Here is a 17,074-nt window from a genome sequence, read left to right as displayed (position 1 = left end):
GTGCAGATGTCTTTATTATAGAGTGACTTTTTTTCCTTTGGGTAGATGCCCAGTAGTGGCATTGCTGAATCTAATGACATTTTACACGATCTCAAAAGTATGGGTAATATGCATGTAAAGTGTGCATAGTAAGCACTCGGTGATGCGGTTCCTCATCTCTTTCCCTGTCTTTAATGTGCTGTGCTTGTTCCACAGGGGGTGGGTAGGACCCCTAAACAAAGTTGTGTAGAGTTGTAGACCAGTTGCTTTTTCAAATTCCTGTGGTGCTTTGGCTTGTGCAGAACTTATAGGAATGATGATGTGTAGACAAATCGATAGCACTGATTGTGGCAGGTAGAAGATGATTTTAAAAGGATGGAAACCGACCTGTCCTTCCTGAGGCTGTCCCCTCCCACCCTCTGCATCCAATCCACCACACAGCAGAGATGACTTTACCTTCATTAAATCTCCTGAGGCCAACCCCTTACCTCCATCTCCCTCCCCTTCGCATTCCCAGGCCAACCCCCCTGCTCTCTTGCTTGCTCAACTATAATAGTCTCCTGACTGGTCTCCTCACATCTGTTCTCCACCCTGCAAGCAAAGTCATTTTTCTAAAACAAAAACGTGGTCAAATTCTTCCCTTGTCTAAAGCCCTTCTGTGCTCCCATTACCTTGGAGATAAGGAGTAAAATCCTCAGCATGGCCTGAAAAATCTCTGCACGATTTGGGAAGGATCTGCCTGTGCAACCTCACCTGGAGGCACCCACCCCAACTTCCTGTCTCCCTGTGTGTTAGTGAAACTTCTCTCAGTCCCTAGACCTTGGCAAGGTTCTTCCTGCCTCAGAGGCTTTGAATCCGAACCCTCTCTGCCTAGAGCTCTCTTTCCTCCTTGAACTTGTTCCCAGATCTCAGCTCAATTACCTTCCTCGGACACCTTTTCTGGCGTCCCAGAGGTACATGGACCTTGTTATAAGGTCTCCTGGCACTCTTTCCTTTTCATTATCCTAGGAAAATATAACGTTAATGATAACAATCACAGGTTGTAATGCAATATCTATTCATATGATCATTTGATTAATGTAAACCAGTCTGTAAACTCCAGAAAGGCAGAGATCACGTGAGTTTTGCGCAGACTATGATTGTTGAATTTCCAACACCTAGAGCAGCGTTCAGCCTTTACGAGGTTCTCAGTAACTATTTGGTGAATGAATGAATTAGTGAAATGTTTCTGGGAAAGGAAAGGGCAAAGGAGAGCTTGAGGGAACCTTTTTTGAGAGACAAGGAGGGGAAGGGATGATGGAAGATTAGTGCCCTCCTACCAAACAGCACACCAGGACTCCAAATGAGCAGAGGGCTGGGCCTGAGAATGGGTGGGAGGGGCTGAACACATCTCAGAGATGGAAACCAGTAGTTCTCAATCCTGGCTGAACATTAGAAAGAATTTCTTTAAAATACCAAGTCCAGGGCCTCAGCTTCAAATTTTCTGACTTATTAGGCCTGGGGTGTAGCCTAGGAGCCAGTTGTCTTACCAGCTTCCCAGGTTTCTAATGTGCAGGTTGGGTTAAAAACCACAGGTCTAGCAGGAGGTAGGATTTGCCCGTGGTCAAACCACTATTTAATTTCAGAGCTAGGACTAAAATTCAAGCTGCTTAACTCTGGGACTTTGAACTTTTTACTCACCTGGACACCTGAAAGAACTAGTACTATAGTGCACGCTGCTCTGCCTAAACCAAGCAGAAACGAATGGAAATAGAAAATTACCTCGAAATAATATAGTTCTTGGGAAACCCTGGAAAAACAGAACTTTTATGGCTGAACAATGAGGCACCTTAGAGTCTCTAAGATATCCCCCAAACTGAATAGAGATAAACTAACTCCATGTTTACAGATACCAACCTTTGTGTAGGTTTTGCTACCTCATAGAAACAGAGGAGTTTGTTTTCTTCCATTTCAACTGTCCTGAGATGGTGCTGTTAGGCTGCTCTCATAAAATCCCAGATGTTCAACTATAAGGCACTTAGGGGTTGTGGAGCCCAGTGATTTCCACAGATCCCAAAAGATCCCCAGAGGAAGTCATGCAGTGACTAACAGCCCTGTGTTTCCAGACTTATATAATATAATTGGATGTTAACATATTCATTCATCCAAGAAAAAGTTCCACAGCCTAGCTAATGTCAACAATTGCATTCATCAAGTCAAGACACTGTATTTGTGCATTTTCATTTTTCTAAAACTTTCAAGTAATAAAAAAGTAGGAAAGAAAGAAAATTTCCTATTAAAAGAAAAAAAAAAAAACACCAAATCTGGTGCATTGTGATAACAGAATCATTCAAATCGTGGTGGTAAGTTTGGGAGCCCCTGACCTAATCTAAATTAACTTACTACTGCATAAGAGTTACACAGACATCCCATCAACTCAGGATGGAGGCTTAAGGATTCACCCCAAAGAATAGGGACATTTCATTGGTGTTTTTCGCTATCTAAACTCCTTACAGCAGCAGTCTTAACCCTCTTCCCCACCCCCTTCCCCACCAAGAAAAGAATACTTTAAAGTCCAGAATCTTCTATTTGGGCCAAAGTGGCTTCTACCTAAGCAGGAGGCAAAAGGGTAAAAACACTAACGAGGAGGAAGGAAGGACGAGACAGGAGAAAAGAAGGCTGGACAGGGCCCACAGCTCTAACCATGTTCCTCCTAGTCCTGAAGCAAAAGGAGGGGACCTTTTAAATATAATTTAGACAATTTGGGTCAAAGAAACGTGTTTGTACATAAATAGTCCTGTCTCAAAGAGAAAGAGACACACAAGAAGTAGACTTCATGGTAACAATTGCTCAGCATCACCCAACTCTTAGGCTAGAACACCATCTATGTTCTAAACGTGGAAAGTAAGTTCGTGACAAAGGAAGGTTTGGAAAAACACATCTGAGCAAACAGGGCCGGGAGCATTGGAAAAGTCCAGACACCCCCAACTCGCTCATGTTTGCACATATTCTCCACTTCTAATCACTCTCCCATCCCACTTGGCCATCTCCTAAATGTCCTTACTCCCCTTACGTGGTCTCCACACCAGGGACAACCTTCATGCAGACTGAGATGCATGGAACACAACCTCCCCCAGGAGCCCCATGGGCACCCCATGACACATTCAGGCTTGTCTTCCCAGGCAGCAAACCGTACTTTGTGAGGGAAGTGAATACATGAGCTCATTGTAGATAGATAGACAGGTAGATAGATAGATAGACAGGTAGATAGATAGATGATAGATAGACAGGTAGACAGATGATAGATAGATAGATAGGCAATTATAGAAACAGGAGAGATGGAGTGTTTTTGCTTAGCTTGGGGTCCACTGAGGCTCTTTTTCCACTTCTCTCTCTGTGCATACCACTATCTTTGGTCTAACCCAACTCAGGGTTTTTGTTTCTTGACTGGAGGAAGTTTATGTTCTCTTTCTGACCCAAACTACCCCTTTTCCTAGTCCAGACTGAGCTATGCTTATTAGGGCTGGTCTATCCTCCATAGTAGAGATCTCCAGTCACCCAGCTCTCACTTGCTTTGCAAAATTCTTCATCCTCTATCATATGCTTTCTGCCCACACGCCCACATTGCCTTTTGGCTATTTTTAACTGACCAGGACAAAAATTTTAGTAATCCATTAATAGTCAACCCCCCAAATGTAGAAATGCTTGTTGAATATATATGTCCAGAAGTGCTCATTAGAGTCTACTATTTTCTTGCACACACAGGAGGGTGTGCTCCCTTCAACAGCTGATCTTTGCATTTACTCCACACCTCAAACCAGTCCTCTTCACTACCCCAGGTCTCCCTTGGCCACCACAACACAGATTAGCAGGCCCACAACAGTAAAAGAAACCTCAGAGGATATTGACTTCAACCTGCTACCCAATCCAGGTGTCCCTCCGCAGCATATCTGACAGGTGGTCAGACCACTCATGCATCATTCCCATGGGCTCATATTGACAGCACACAGGAAAGGGTGCCTGCCAGGATCTGTGCTGCCCTAATACCCAGAAATGGACTCAGAAATGGACAGGGAGCACCATTTTTCTCCTCTGGAACAAGAGAGTTTCCCTTAACCATCCCACTACAAAAGGCTGGTTCTCTTTGTAAATTACAAGGAATTTCACTAATGGACAGGGTTGTGAATACCAAGCACTCTTTCAAAGTTTGTGTGAGAAAACCCACAGCTCCCTGGGTGAATGCTCTTTTACACACTAAGCCCCATCTTTGGCCCCCTGATCTCACTCCTAATTTCTACTCAGATGTTTAAGAGCCTGCAACTGCTCGAGCCTAGGGAGTGACATCTTTCCTGGGTAACATCACTCTGGTCTCCTGCACCATCACCGCATGCCACCAATCCCTGTCATCCCCTGCAGAGAAAAATCACCTGTAGTAGTTTCTGTTGGAGGACGGTGTTATCTCGAGAATTAGTGCGGTTACTGCCACGGAACTTAAGGGGGCGGTAGACGCAGCATGTGGTAAAGCACACCATGTAGAGTAGGTACAAGGCCCCCAGCACGCAGAAGTATGGCCGCCCGTATTTGTTCCACTTAAGGCTCACCAGCTCCTTCACTGGGGTCTGTTCCAGGATCTGGCGAGCCTGCCAGGGAAGAAGAGCGAAGCTTGGGGTAACCAACATTGACCAACATAGTGAGGAGAGTTGGGTTTCCCACGGGGTCCCAGAAGGGTCAAGGCAGTAACCATCACTGCCGGCACTCACTCAGTTAATCGGTCATTTCTTTGATAGACAACTAGTAAATTTCTAGTATATGCCAAGGCTCGAGCTAGTGCTACAGGTAACTGATCACAGAAGTAAGCACAAGACAGTGTAGCACCACTGAGGATCTAAAGGATGAGTCATCGCTAGCTGAGTGAAGGGAGAGGTGGGAAAGATCACATCATAAAGTAGCAGCAGTTGCCAGGGCAGGAAGGTACAAGCAGCCACTACCCATCTGCAGATGAGGTGTGGCTGAACACATGGAGAATCTACTACAAGTGGTGGGCAGAAGCAATGAGGGTTGAAGTAGATAAGGGCTGGATCTTTGTGCATGATGATAGGAAGTTTGTACATCAAGGTAGAAAGTTTGAATTTTTTTTTCTAAGTGTAATGGAAAGCGATTGTGGAGTTCAAGCAGAGAAGTAGTCAGATTTGCTCTAGAAGTATTGTTGGGCTGGAGAAAAGCAATGAGGCTACAGGTGATAGGATGTGGCAATCATCTAAGCCAGAGCGGATGGTGCTCCGACACAGGCATGCGATGAGAGGTTAAAGGCACAAATGAGAGGGGGTGATGGATGGGAGGAGGCATCTGAGAGACTAGGAAGAGGCGGACTCAAAGCACAGCAGAGGGATTAGCCATTAACAGAAAGAATATCTTTTCCATTCAAGCTGGAGGGAAGGAGATCGAGACAGTGGGAAGTTTCCAGATACACTTGGCAGTTCAGGGGAGGAAGTTGAAGAAGCCCCAGCCAAAGAGCCCTTATTTTTGTCATAAAGTAGAAGTTTTCCAACAGAAGGAAAGGTGAAGGTAGTCAGGGATATGAAAGGAGGCTATAAAAAAAAGTTTTAAGGAAGAGAAAAGTAGATGACCCAAGACAAGTATAAAACCTACAGGAGAATATTGAGAATTGGCTGAAGTCGAAGACCAAGGATCCATGGTGGCAAAATCCACACAGAAGGATTAGAGTTTTACTCCCTAAGAAATCCTACCCAAAGCATACCAGTTTCCAGGAAACAGATCTTCTTTAAGGAAGATCACACAAACTAGCCACTCCACTATTCCTTAGCATTAATACTCATTCATGTTTTATTGTTCTAGAAGGGTTCCCAGGAAATTGTCAGGTGGCAGATAAACAATGGAAACTCTATCTTGCCACTTTCCTGGTGGTTCCTGAAAGCCAGGATTTTCTCCTCTCTACCCGATTTCAACAAATTTTCCTTTCCCTGCTCTCACTCAGTCCAGCACTGTGGAATGATCTCTGTGTTGCTCCCTCTCTAAAAAGCTCTCATTCTTCTCATCTTCTTGGTGACTCCCAACTCTTCATGAGGAAATGCTCAAGTCTTTCCTCTGTAACGTCTTCTCTGCCCGCCCCCAGGCCAGGTTAACCCTGCCTCAATGTTGCTGCCCCGAACGTAGTACACACCCCTATTATAGCACTAATGTATGTTGTTCACTATTAAAATCGTTGAGGACAGGGACCAAGACCTGAGGGAGTTGACTGACAGGAACTGTTCTATTTATTTCTGTATGCTCAGTTCCTTGTGCAGTGCCTGAGATACAGCAATGATGAATGAATAAAAGGAAACAACTCCTATTTGGAGAGTTCCTCACCTGAAATGTCAGAATGAGAAAGGCCGGCAGAAGGGACTAGAGCTAAGCTGACAGGGCACTGACTCAAGAGGGGAGTGTGTACCGCACTTCTTCCCACGGGGCCCAGGACACTGCTCCCATCTCCGCCTAGTATAAGGCTGGAGTGTCTGGTGCCCAGGATCCTAGCCAGTAGACAGGCTCTGCACGGACACCAAGTTCCCTCCCATGACAGTCCTTGGTGCTCCTTGACATCCATACCTCCCGTTTACTGGAGGAGACCACAAGCTCCAGAAAGGACAGCTCCTCTCCCCAGGAGTCGATCTCCGTGAGGTCATAGAGGGTGGAGGTCAGCGGCCCGCATGTCCACTGGATGTGCTTCCGCTTCTGCATCAGGTGTTGGAACATCTGAGAGAGCACAGGGGTGAGTTGGGGGGTCACAGTGTGAGAAGCTGGCCAGGGGAATGGCATGATTGGACGAGGCCAGTTTCCCACTCCTTGGGATACATACAAAGTGGGGGACTGGCAAACCTCTGCTTCGAGCCTCACTTTTATTGTCATCTTCCCTTCCCACAAACCCCACAGAGCTCTGAAGGAAGAAACAGGTGAAGGGAGCACAGCTTTGGGTTTCCACAGCAGACACTCTAGGGCAATATCCTCAAATCTTCCCAAGTAAAGGAACCTCAGGCTGAAGGTTTGAGTGATGGGATAGAAAGTAAGGGGTCACCACCCTTTGGGGGATTTGGAGGAAATGGGTTTTTTAGAAAGACCCTTCCTTCACGTCTATTTGCTCCCAGGGCCAGTAGGGTAGGGTGAGGATCACTCGAAAGACACCGCAGACATGGGGGCGTCCCTCACCACGGTGTTGCCCTCCACTCCGGCCAGCTTGAAGGCGGTAAGCCCCTGGTGGTTGGGCACAGCCTCCAGGGGCTGCAGGTGGTCTCCACGGCCATCGTAGGACAGCAGCAGGTTGTACATCTGGCAGGCAAAGGTTTTGTTGGGCTGGAGGATGAGGATGTGCAACACTGTGTTTCCTGGGGGAGGACACAGAGTGTCACAGGGCCACTGGCCTAGAGTCCCTGATGTCCCCATCCACACTTGGGGTGGGCCTGGGACCTGTCCCAGCCCCTCTCCTCGCCCCCTGGCAGCAGCCAGCTCCCCTCCCCACCTCAGCTCTTACCCAGGGAGTCCTGAGCCCGGATGTCGGCTCCGTGCTCAATGAGCAGCCGCACGATCTCCTCGCTGCCCACACAGGCGGCAAAGGACAAAGGGTGCTCCCCTGGGGACGCAGAGGGATCCGTGGCAGGAGAGCACAGCACGGCAGGATGGGATGGGCCACGTCCCCCACATGCCTGCCTGCTCACCCACACCTCAGCTTGGGTCTCGGGGACACTCGTCTGGCAGAACCAGAGGAAGGGCTGTGGGAATTGGCCTCTGGCCTAATTAAGCCCTGGAAGGGCTGCCCGTCCCGGCTGCGGGGCAGACAGAGCCGAGGGCAGGGCCCCCTCTATCCTTGCCCACCTCTCCATCCTCCCAGCCCAACCTGCTCTCACCGAAGTAGATGAGGTTCCGGGGACTGAGGCGGAAGGCGGCACCCGTGGCTCTGGCAGAGACGCTGGCCCCGTGCGCCAGCAGGGCTCGCACCAGGTTCACGTTCTGGTTCACGACAGCGATGTGCAGTGCGGTCTGACCTGGCCCAGAGGCAGTTGTCAGTCACGGGACTGCCTCTGTCCCCAGTTCTCTCAGGGACCCGACACCCTCCAGCCTCCCGCTCAGGAGGCTCCTGACAGGTCCTTTGGTAGATTTCTGCCCCGGGCTTGGTGGGGTCGGGGCGGTTAGTCCCTCAGGCTGCCCTGCTCATTGCACCTGCCCTCAGCTGCTGGGGGCCGGTGGGGGCGGGGGAGACACTGCTGTAAACGTGATCACCCTGTGTTGATCTGAGAGACAGAAACACAGGCAGGTCCTTCGGCGACCATGGGAGGACTGAAAGGAAACACTAAATGGCCAAAGAAGCCACAGATGCTCAGAACCAGGACCAGGACTGTTGCCTTCTCCCACCTTGAGGAGCTTCTCCTCTTGGCCCTCTGTCACTCCGCCCTGGCCCACCCTTCAGAGGTGCATTTTAAGAGATTACAGCACACCCTGCCCCTCAGCATTTCCACCTAGAATCCATGAGCATCCTGCTTACCTACAAGAGGCTCATACAAGGTGGGCTCATGAACCAGATCTGGGGCAGCCTCCATCAGCACCATGGCGGCCTCCAGGTTGTCGTAGAGGGCGGCGATGTGCAGCGCCGTCTCCCCCAGCGCTCCTGGAGTGGAGTAAGACGGGGACGTCAGACACGTCCCAGCCTCCCGCGAGAAAGGTGCACCCAGCCACAGAGACACCCTCAAAGGCCACATTGTGAAAATTCTTGAGTCCTGGGTTGGGGGTGGGGGGAGCAGGTGCTTCTGCCCCCACCTCCACCCCCTTAAACCCAGATCCCACCTCTTTGTCGAAAGTCACAGGTTGGGTCCAGCATAAGTTGTCTAAGGACAAACAGGTCGTTTTCCTTGGCTGCCTGAAGCAGCGGAGACTCTCGAATCCTGGGGGAAAGTGAACACGAGTTCGGTAGAGACAGAGTCAGCACGAGGCCAGGAGCAGAGGGGAACAGAGACGCTCTCCATCTAAGAAGGACGTGACCCACAGTGTGCAGTGACGGATTGGAGACGGGTGTCTAGTGGGCTCATGGGACCCAGGGCAGACTCGGGCAAGAGTGTCAGGGGCTTCCCCAAGATCAGCATCACCTGCTGCCTCCCGCAGGCCGGGCCAGGTAGCTCAGCCTGGGGGGCAGCTCATGGAGGGGCCTGGCACCTGAGTGAGGGGGCCCTGGGGTCTGGAAGGGGTGGTCTGAGAGTCCCTGAGAAGAGATCCTAAGCCTGTCTGAATTCATCTGAGCTGCATAGGTGGAACAAGTGGGACAGAGGGCACCACCATTAGGCCCCTGCTCCCAGAACTGCTGCACCTGCTCTCTTTAGCCCAGGGGAGTCTGAGAGACCAGAACAGAAGTCGGAAGGACTGTTAAATCTTTCCTAATCTGTGGAATTTGTGAGCTATTAACGTTCTGACTACTCCTTCGGGCTGTTTAGATACACAACCCTGCTGAGAGTAGAGAGCTCCAGGATGGGGTATCAGGGAATCTGTTTATTTTGTATTATACCCTTAGGTGGGGGTAGGGTAGGGGGGAATCTGATCATTTTGTATTATGCCCTTAGGTGCAAGGGTCTAAATGCCTTGTTTATTTGGGCTTCTCAGTGAGAGAGAAGGTGGGTTGAGATATTCACCCTATAGGACTTCTCTTAGTTAATCTTTGTTTCTCCTATACCCAGACTGGAACTGACCAAGAGATAAAAGCTGGAGTCTGTCCTGCTAGGCCCAGGGATGTGCCGGCTGCAAAGGCAAACGCAGGGCTGGCGGGGGGAACAGAGCAGACAGGCCGACAGTGGTTGCTGTGGTGTCCCCATCCCAAGTTCTTCTCTTCCAGTAGCCCCGGGAGCCAGGGGTAAAAAGTGTCTTATTTAAAAAAGAAGCATTTTATCTAAAGGTTGGCTAGATCTGTTCTGGGGAAGTGCCCCTGGGAAGGATAGGGAACAAGGAGTCAGCCCCCTGCCCCATCTCACCCAGGGCCTCAGTCCCAGGGAGCCACGTGTCCCTGACCAGCCCAGGGGAGCCAGGGCTGGGATTTCAAGTTCACCCCTGTCCTGAGGCCGCTGCACCAAGCCCCTGCCTCCCAGGCCCCCTGGTCCCACTGCTCCTCTGCTAGCCCTGTCAGACCACTGGGTCCCACTCTAAAGCGGGGTGGGGAAGTCCAAAGTCCCATCGCAGGTTGGGTTGGGTTGGAGGGAAGCAGAGAACCCTGCCAGTGGGAGGGCTCGAGGCACTTGGGGCAGGCCCAGTACAAATTGCACAGGCAGGAACCCCTGTTCAAAATGCTCAAGACTTTCAAGACGAGGATAGCAAGGCGCTGCAACAAGCACAGGGCTCTTCCTTCGCACAGCGGGGAGGGAGGGGGACTGTACTGCTGACGTCTGCTCACCCCACCCCCAGGCTGAAGGATGTGTCCCTGCCCCATTGCTCTTCCTGGGGCTGCACCTCAGGGCTCAGCCAAGCAATGACCCACCCCCAAGTATGCCAGCCCCGCAGGAACTGAGAGCTCCCCTGAGAGCTCCCCAGAGCAGACGCAAGCCTCATTCAACCTGCATGTCCCCAGGACCCAGCACCCCACCACACACAGTAGACTCGAGGCTCTGCAAAAGGTAGATGAATCGAACTCAGGAACCTGCAACATCACCCGGGCTGCCCCCTCAGCTGGTTGGCCCCAGGCATCAGGAACAAACCTCCCCCTTTCCCACGAAATCGGCTTTCGTTCAAACTTATGGTAATGCCTCTCTTTCTTCCACCACCCATAGGATGGGGTCACATCCTTCCCCAGCAGTCTGCCCTTGCCTGCCACCCCACCCCACACACCCGGCTTCTTCATCTGGTCCCGTTTGGTCCCCTCACTCCCCCTTCCACAAGGCAGGCGGGTTAGAGCCTTGGCTGTCATGCTGCCCTGTGGTGGTGAAGCGTGTCTATACTCAAGGTCTCTCCATGTGGCTCAAAGCCACCTGCCTCCACCACTACTAAGAGGGGCTGGCTAGGGTTTGGCAGTGGGTGGGCTGGCAGGGAAGGGCGCATCCAAGCGACTGGCACTGAACTCCAGGCTGCCTACTAGGAAAACAGCCCACGTGCATCAGAGGACTTGAGGACCAGGGCGATGGGGACACCGGTGCCCGTGGGCATCCTACCTCTTCTGTTGCAGCACGTAAGCCTGGTTCAGGTGCTGGTCCCAGTCTTGTTCTCTGAACAGCCAGGAGAGCAGAAATCTCTGGGGTTGGAGCCAGGGCCCTTTTGCCTTGGGTGGACAAGCCCCCATGCCTTCTCCTCGCAGGCGCTGGCGGGTTACAGGAATGTGATGAAAGGAACAGGTCTCAGACGGCAGCGGCTGAGGAGGGGGTGGGGTCTGTTTGGGGTTGGGACTCTGAATGAGTGTATCTCCCATGTGACTTGTGCATGCAGTGTGCAGTGTGTGGCTGCGGGGTGTGTGTGTGTGTGTGTGTGTGTGTGTGTGTGAGCACACACTGAGGGACTGGCCGCCCTGCCTGGGGAGAGGTGTTTTTCCTGGATGGAGGGAAAGGAGCACTTTATAGAGCTGGAGCCAGGGGGAAAGAGCAGCCAGAGAGAAGGAAGGGAAGGTCCCTTGCAGTGGGCTGCGGCGGCTGAGACTGGGAGAGGCCGTGGGTGGGGCGGAGGAATTCAGAAAGGGATCAGGACAGAGCCTGGAGGCTGGGTCCACAAACAAGGTACATAGTTAGTCAGGTGCGGGAGAGCAGGACATGAAGAACCCCAGCTCTGGAATCAGGCAGATCGTTTAAATCCTGGCTCTGACTCCTTACGAACAGTTAGGTGAGCTTTCTCAGCCTCAGTCTCCCAACTGTAAACTTGGGGTAACAATCACACTGTCTCATGGGAGCATCTGGAAAACAGGTGTCACGGTGCTCACACCCTGCCCATCCTCCCTCCACAGGTGGACTCACGAGGCCCTTCGGGCTGCTTCCCAGAGCTTGCCGGGTACCCCTGTCTCCTGGTCGTCTCTGTCCTCGAGCCTGTAGAGCTGAGCCGGCTCTCATACACCCAGGATGCGGCTCAGAGGATCCCCTGGGGGTCCCATGTTTCCATGGAGGTTGAACAGCAGGAGCAGAGCAAAAGCAGAGGACAAAGATATCATGATTCCACGTTTGGACTCTTTCCAGAAGTGAGGCAACATGGAGCGTGTAAAGATAAGACAGTGATATGTCATTTCATTAACTAGTCCCCATATCCGTGGTTTCACTGTCCGAAATTTCAGTTCCCTGAGGTCAGCTGCAGCTCTAAAACAGGTGACTACTGTACACCAAGATGCTTAGAGAGAGAGAGAAGAGGAGACCACATTCACATAACTTATAGTATATCGCTATACTATATACATTTTGTTATTATTGTTGTTACTCTCTTACTGTGCCTAATTTACAAATTAAACTTTATCATAGATATATTTGTATAGGAAAAAACATAGCAGTTATAGGGTTGGGTACTATCTTGGTTTCTGGCACCCTCTGGGTGTCTTGGAACGTATCCTCGGGGATACGAGCGGGCCTGCTATATACCACAGCTTGCGCTTGTCTTCCTGGTTGTTTTCACATCGATGCCATTGAACTGCAGTCACTCAATAGACCTATGGGGTAAACGGGAACAGGGAGGGGTTTTCTGTTTTCTGAATGAGAAGACAGAGCAGAGAGGGACTGTGATGGCCCCAAACCCCACAGCTAAGAGCGAGGCTGGAACTGGCTTTGAAGGCGGATCTCAGCTCCACGTCACTCTCCAGACCTTGCTGCTTCCCAGGAACCTTCTGTCTACAAAGTGAGAGAACGGGGTGAGGTACGCCGGACCCCTCCCCTTGGGGGTCTTCGTGGGCAGGGGTAAAAAAGAGAGCTCTGCCCCAGAGATTGAGGGATGGAGTAAATAACCTTTAGAGAAGGACAAAACTTGAAAGGGAAATAAATAAGGAAAGAAAGAGGAGGTGCCCAAGGGAGAATCATGTTCTCATCCAGGAGAGGGGAGGGCTCAACTCGTGGGGCATTTTTATGCCTCGCCGGGGGTCAGGGCAGCTCAGAATGACTTCCAGTCTAAGGAGATGGAGGGAGCGATAAGGTCGAGGTGGGGGTTGTAGATGCACCGATAAGCGGGGCAGGCCCAGGAAGGGAGCACCTGCCAAGGAAACAGCAACCCATAAAGCTGATCCTGGAGGGGGTGGGGTGGGAAGGGGCTGGCGCGGGAGGAGGCTGGCCCGGTCAGAGCCGCACAGAGCAGGTGTGCTGGGACTTGCCACCAAGGGCATTGTCTGTGGGTCCGGGAAGGAGGAGGGGGGCCGGATGCTCAGTCCCCCTCCCCAGGCCTTCGCCCTGTCTCTCACCCTTCTCAACTCACCGCTCTCTCCAGAGGGAGGGGCACAGACCAAGGTGTCCCACCTGTCCCGGCCAGTAGGTCAGAGATGTGGAGTCTCTCCTGGCCTGTCCCTCCCAGCACTCCTGCCTCTTTGTGACACTTGACATTACCGTCCTAGCCTTCCTTTTCTCCCCTCTTTCCTCTCAGTCCTCTCCCAGCTTTCTGCAGAAAGGACACCAGCAGAATCCTCTCTCCCGCCCGCCACGATGGGCCAGTCTGTGACGCTTCCTGGGTGCCCAGGAGGAGAACTGGGTTGGGGGCACCTCACTGTGCTGTCAGCTCCCAGAGCCCCTTTGCGCCAAAGCAGCCCGATCTCTTGTTCTGATGTGAAAATACGAGGAGAGAAAAATAATACCTGGATTTCAATTTTTAAGAGATACACTCGCACCCCAATGGCCACAGCCATCTAGGAAAAGGCTTCAGATACGACACCTTAAAACTTTGATGGACGGTGGAATGATTCGCTTTTTTTGTTTTTTGTACTTTTTTATATTTTATACTTTTCTGTATTTTATACTTTTGTAATAAGAAGAAAATGTTTAAGGGATTCCTGGTTTCCTGCAAGGATGCATCTCCTCTGACACTGGGAGCCGGGCGGATGGCGGTGAGGAAATGGAAACAGTGGTGGTCAGGCCCACCCGGTTCTTTCCACTCCAGCCCGCTCCTTGGGCGACGCTCCCCACCCAAACCCACAGAGCTGGAGATGGCATCTCTTTTTGCCAGAGAACCAAGAGGCTCCTCCCCCAAAATAGCCAGGAGGAGGTTAGTGATTGTTTTCCATTCAAGCATTGTTGTCTGGATCTCGGGTCAGTGGGTGCAAGGTCGGGGTGAACAGGGTCACACGAGGACTTGAATCTTTCTTCCTTCACCTTCAAGCAACCTCCCGTACCACTCCCCAGTCTCCCGTCACCTGGCTCGGATCGCCAGGAACTGCGTAGGAGGCGTCTGCCATATGTAGGAGAGTATCCGTGTGGGCACGTCTGCTAGCATGGGTGGACTCCATGGGAAGGAATCACTTCACGTGTTTTCATTTCTGCAGTTTCCCTCTTGCAGAGAGGGTACGTGTCTCCGCACCTGTCCTTGCACCCGCACGTGCATGTTTCATTCGGGGCTGGCGTACACGGACGAGCAGAAGTGGCGTGACTGGGAATGACGGTTCACATGTGCTGTACTCTCCTAGCATCATCCTGTATCTTGTGGCCTGTGTGTCTGTTTTTGGTTTTCCAAAACAGGCCTTCATTCTGCCTCCCCTAACCCACAGCCCTCCAACCAGCTCTGCTTCCGAGGAGCAGATGATCGTAATTTGGGATAGCCGGTTACCACCAACAGGCCTGTGCTCGCCAGGCTCACGGGCAGGAGGGGCATTGGGGCACTGAGGCAGGATTTTTCCAGACTCGTTATGTGAGATCCTTGACTCTCTGCCACGCTGTGTCTCCTCTGCAGACTCTAACTCCTTCCACCGAACAAGGAGCTTAGAGATGAGCCCCTAACAACTTTTTCTCTGTGTCTAAGAGGACAGGAAGCTGTAAAATGACAGAAGAGGGTGTTCCAGCCTGGTGGTACAAGAGGACAAAGGCTGGGAAGGGGGCAAGACTAGGGCAGGACAAGGAGAGATGAGAGAATGGTCTCCACTTCTCTGTCTCTCTGTGCACTCTGTCACTCTGTCTCTTCCTGTCTCCATCTCCCTGTCTCTTTCTGTCTGTCTGTCTCTGTCTCTTTGTCTCTCTGTCTCTCTCACACACACATACAGGTGCACACATGGAGCATGTGCCCTTTCCGGCCCTCCCTGGGCCCCTCCCCGTCCTCGCTTCTTGGCAGACCCACGGTACAGGTGGAGCAGCAGCTCACGCCCGGGACCTGAGGGTCCTGACTTCCACATCTGGTCTGGACCTTACCCTACATAAATCGCTCTTCTTAGAGAAAGGCAGAGTGGAATAGTGGGAAGATGTCATGTTTAGAATTAAAAGAGATAATCAAGAGTCCTGCTCTGCCCCTTAGTGTCTGGGGGATCGGGAGAGTCATTTCTTCTGTGAACTTCAGTTTTCTCATCTGTGTAGTGGGTATGAGAATGCTGTCACTTGGAATCCTGGTTGCCATGTGCATCTAATGATGCAGTGGATGTGAATGTGCTTTGCAAACTCTTAAGTCATGTCTGTTGCTGGCTACAAGACGGCCCACTACAGTCATTCCAGAAGCCTCTGCCACCCCAGGTGGCTACGCTCCACTCTCTTGCCTGGCAATGGAACACTCTGGTGAGCTGGAATGGTCAGGCCCACGGCTGTGATGTCACAGAGCCCATGAAGTCAGAGGTCCCATGGAAGGGAAGAGGACAAGAAAGTGTTGGGAAGGGGTAAGGGCTGGGGTGGGGTGGGGCGGGAGGTAGGGGGAGCCTGCTGGGCACTGGGGTGTGGGGAGGGCCACAGGCAGAGGAGAGCAGGCCCATGCCTGCCTTGGGCTCCCAGCTCTGCAGGGCAGCGCTCCTGGCCACCATCCTGCTGCTACTGTGGACAAAGGGGGTGAAGCTTCAGAATGGGGGGAGCCCAGGCCTGGAGGAGACGAGCCAGAAAGAAGAAACACCTTCTCCAGGTGGGTAGAGAAGAGGGGGAGCCTGGAGGCTGAGGGCTGGGTCTGTCTGAAATCAGGCCCCAGGTAACAAGGTAAGCTAGGTGGGACCTGAGCTGGGCTTGGGCTGTGGGAGATAATTCCAGGCCCCTGTGGTTACAGCCTGAACTGGTAGCGTCAGGCACAGCGCGGGCCAGCTGACGCTGCACACGGTTTCTGTGCGCATGAGCACGGTGCATGTGCTGGGCAGAGGGTCTTCAGTTTCCTTCACACTTCATGGCGGCGCCTGACTCCCTGAATGGTGGAACCCTTTGGAGGAGGCAGCGAGCCTTAGGAATGGGGTGTGTGCCTTTGAGGCGGGGCTGTGGTTGAACACAGACCAGAAAAGACCTCTGGCAGGAGCGTCACCTTTCTGGTCAAGGCCAGGGATGTGGGCAATTGGGCCAAGAACCTGAGGTCCCAACCTTTTTTCCTACTCTAATTTCTTCCCTTTCCGGTTCGGGCCAGGGTCAGGGCGGGGACAGGTCGGGGTCAGGCCGTCAGTCCCTGCCCCTCTCCCCTGTTCCAGACCAGAATCAAGAGCAGTTTGAAGAGCACTTTGTGGCCTCCTCGGTGGGCGAGATGTGGCAGGTGATGGACATGGCCCAGCAAGAGGAGGACAGGACATCCGAGACGGCAGCTGTCCTCGACCACGTCTTTCATCTAGCCTTCTGCTTCAGTCTGGCCAGCGTCGTGATTTTTTTATGAGGGACATTGAGGCCGAGGCGGTGGCCTGGTTCCTAGATGAGAACCTGGATTCCTACCTTCGCTTCCTGATCACCTACTGACCCTCCCTCCCCCCACTGCCCCCAAAGGACACGCACACACTGCCTCCTGCCAGTCCTCCCGCAGTGTCAGCTGCTATCCCACCCTGCCTCCGGGACAGCAGACCTGTGTCCTTCTCTCTCCCACACCTCTCTTGGCTTTGTTCAGGACAGCAGATTAGAGGGAGGAGGCAGAGATAACAAAACAGCAATAAAATCCTGAAAACAATCGGGAGCAGCTTTCTGAGACCCAAGCCCTCTGTCTCCAGCTGGGCTGTTTAACTGCCCAACCTTCAGACCTACCTGGTCACCCGTCCTTGGTTCCTCCTTTTTCTTTTGTCCAT

The 17,074-nt window shown here is 52.1% G+C and overlaps 2 protein-coding genes across 2 annotated transcripts in view; one reads left to right on the top strand and one right to left on the bottom strand.

The window, feature by feature from the left end:
• The window catches only part of TRPV5 (transient receptor potential cation channel, subfamily V, member 5), a 23,304-nt gene extending 12,046 nt beyond the window's left edge, over positions 1-11,258 (bottom strand). Inside the window, exons 1-8 of the mRNA XM_012665095.1 lie at positions 11,130-11,258; positions 8,791-8,888; positions 8,492-8,614; positions 7,857-7,994; positions 7,484-7,582; positions 7,162-7,337; positions 6,565-6,711; positions 4,386-4,598 (exon numbers count right to left, since the gene is read on the bottom strand). Of these exons, the coding sequence (XP_012520549.1) occupies positions 4,386-4,598; positions 6,565-6,711; positions 7,162-7,337; positions 7,484-7,582; positions 7,857-7,994; positions 8,492-8,614; positions 8,791-8,888; positions 11,130-11,257 (1,122 nt within the window). The 5' untranslated portion in view covers position 11,258. The remainder of the gene's footprint in view (positions 1-4,385; positions 4,599-6,564; positions 6,712-7,161; positions 7,338-7,483; positions 7,583-7,856; positions 7,995-8,491; positions 8,615-8,790; positions 8,889-11,129) is intronic.
• A 4,548-nt stretch (positions 11,259-15,806) lies between these two features.
• On the top strand, positions 15,807-16,674 carry LOC105827047 (chromosome unknown open reading frame, human C7orf34). Its single transcript, XM_012665079.1, has 2 exons — positions 15,807-15,951; positions 16,496-16,674. The coding sequence occupies exons 1-2, from the start codon at positions 15,807-15,809 to the stop codon at positions 16,672-16,674; spliced, it is 324 nt and encodes a 107-aa protein (XP_012520533.1).
• Positions 16,675-17,074: the final 400 nt, after the last annotated feature.

The sequence above is a fragment of the Propithecus coquereli genome, unplaced genomic scaffold, assembly GCF_000956105.1.
Source record: "Propithecus coquereli isolate 6110/MARCELLA unplaced genomic scaffold, Pcoq_1.0 Scaffold96, whole genome shotgun sequence".
NCBI classification, from domain to species: domain Eukaryota; kingdom Metazoa; phylum Chordata; class Mammalia; order Primates; family Indriidae; genus Propithecus; species Propithecus coquereli.
Note: the sequence above shows the minus strand (reverse complement) of the source record. Positions and strands in the feature narration are given on the sequence as shown.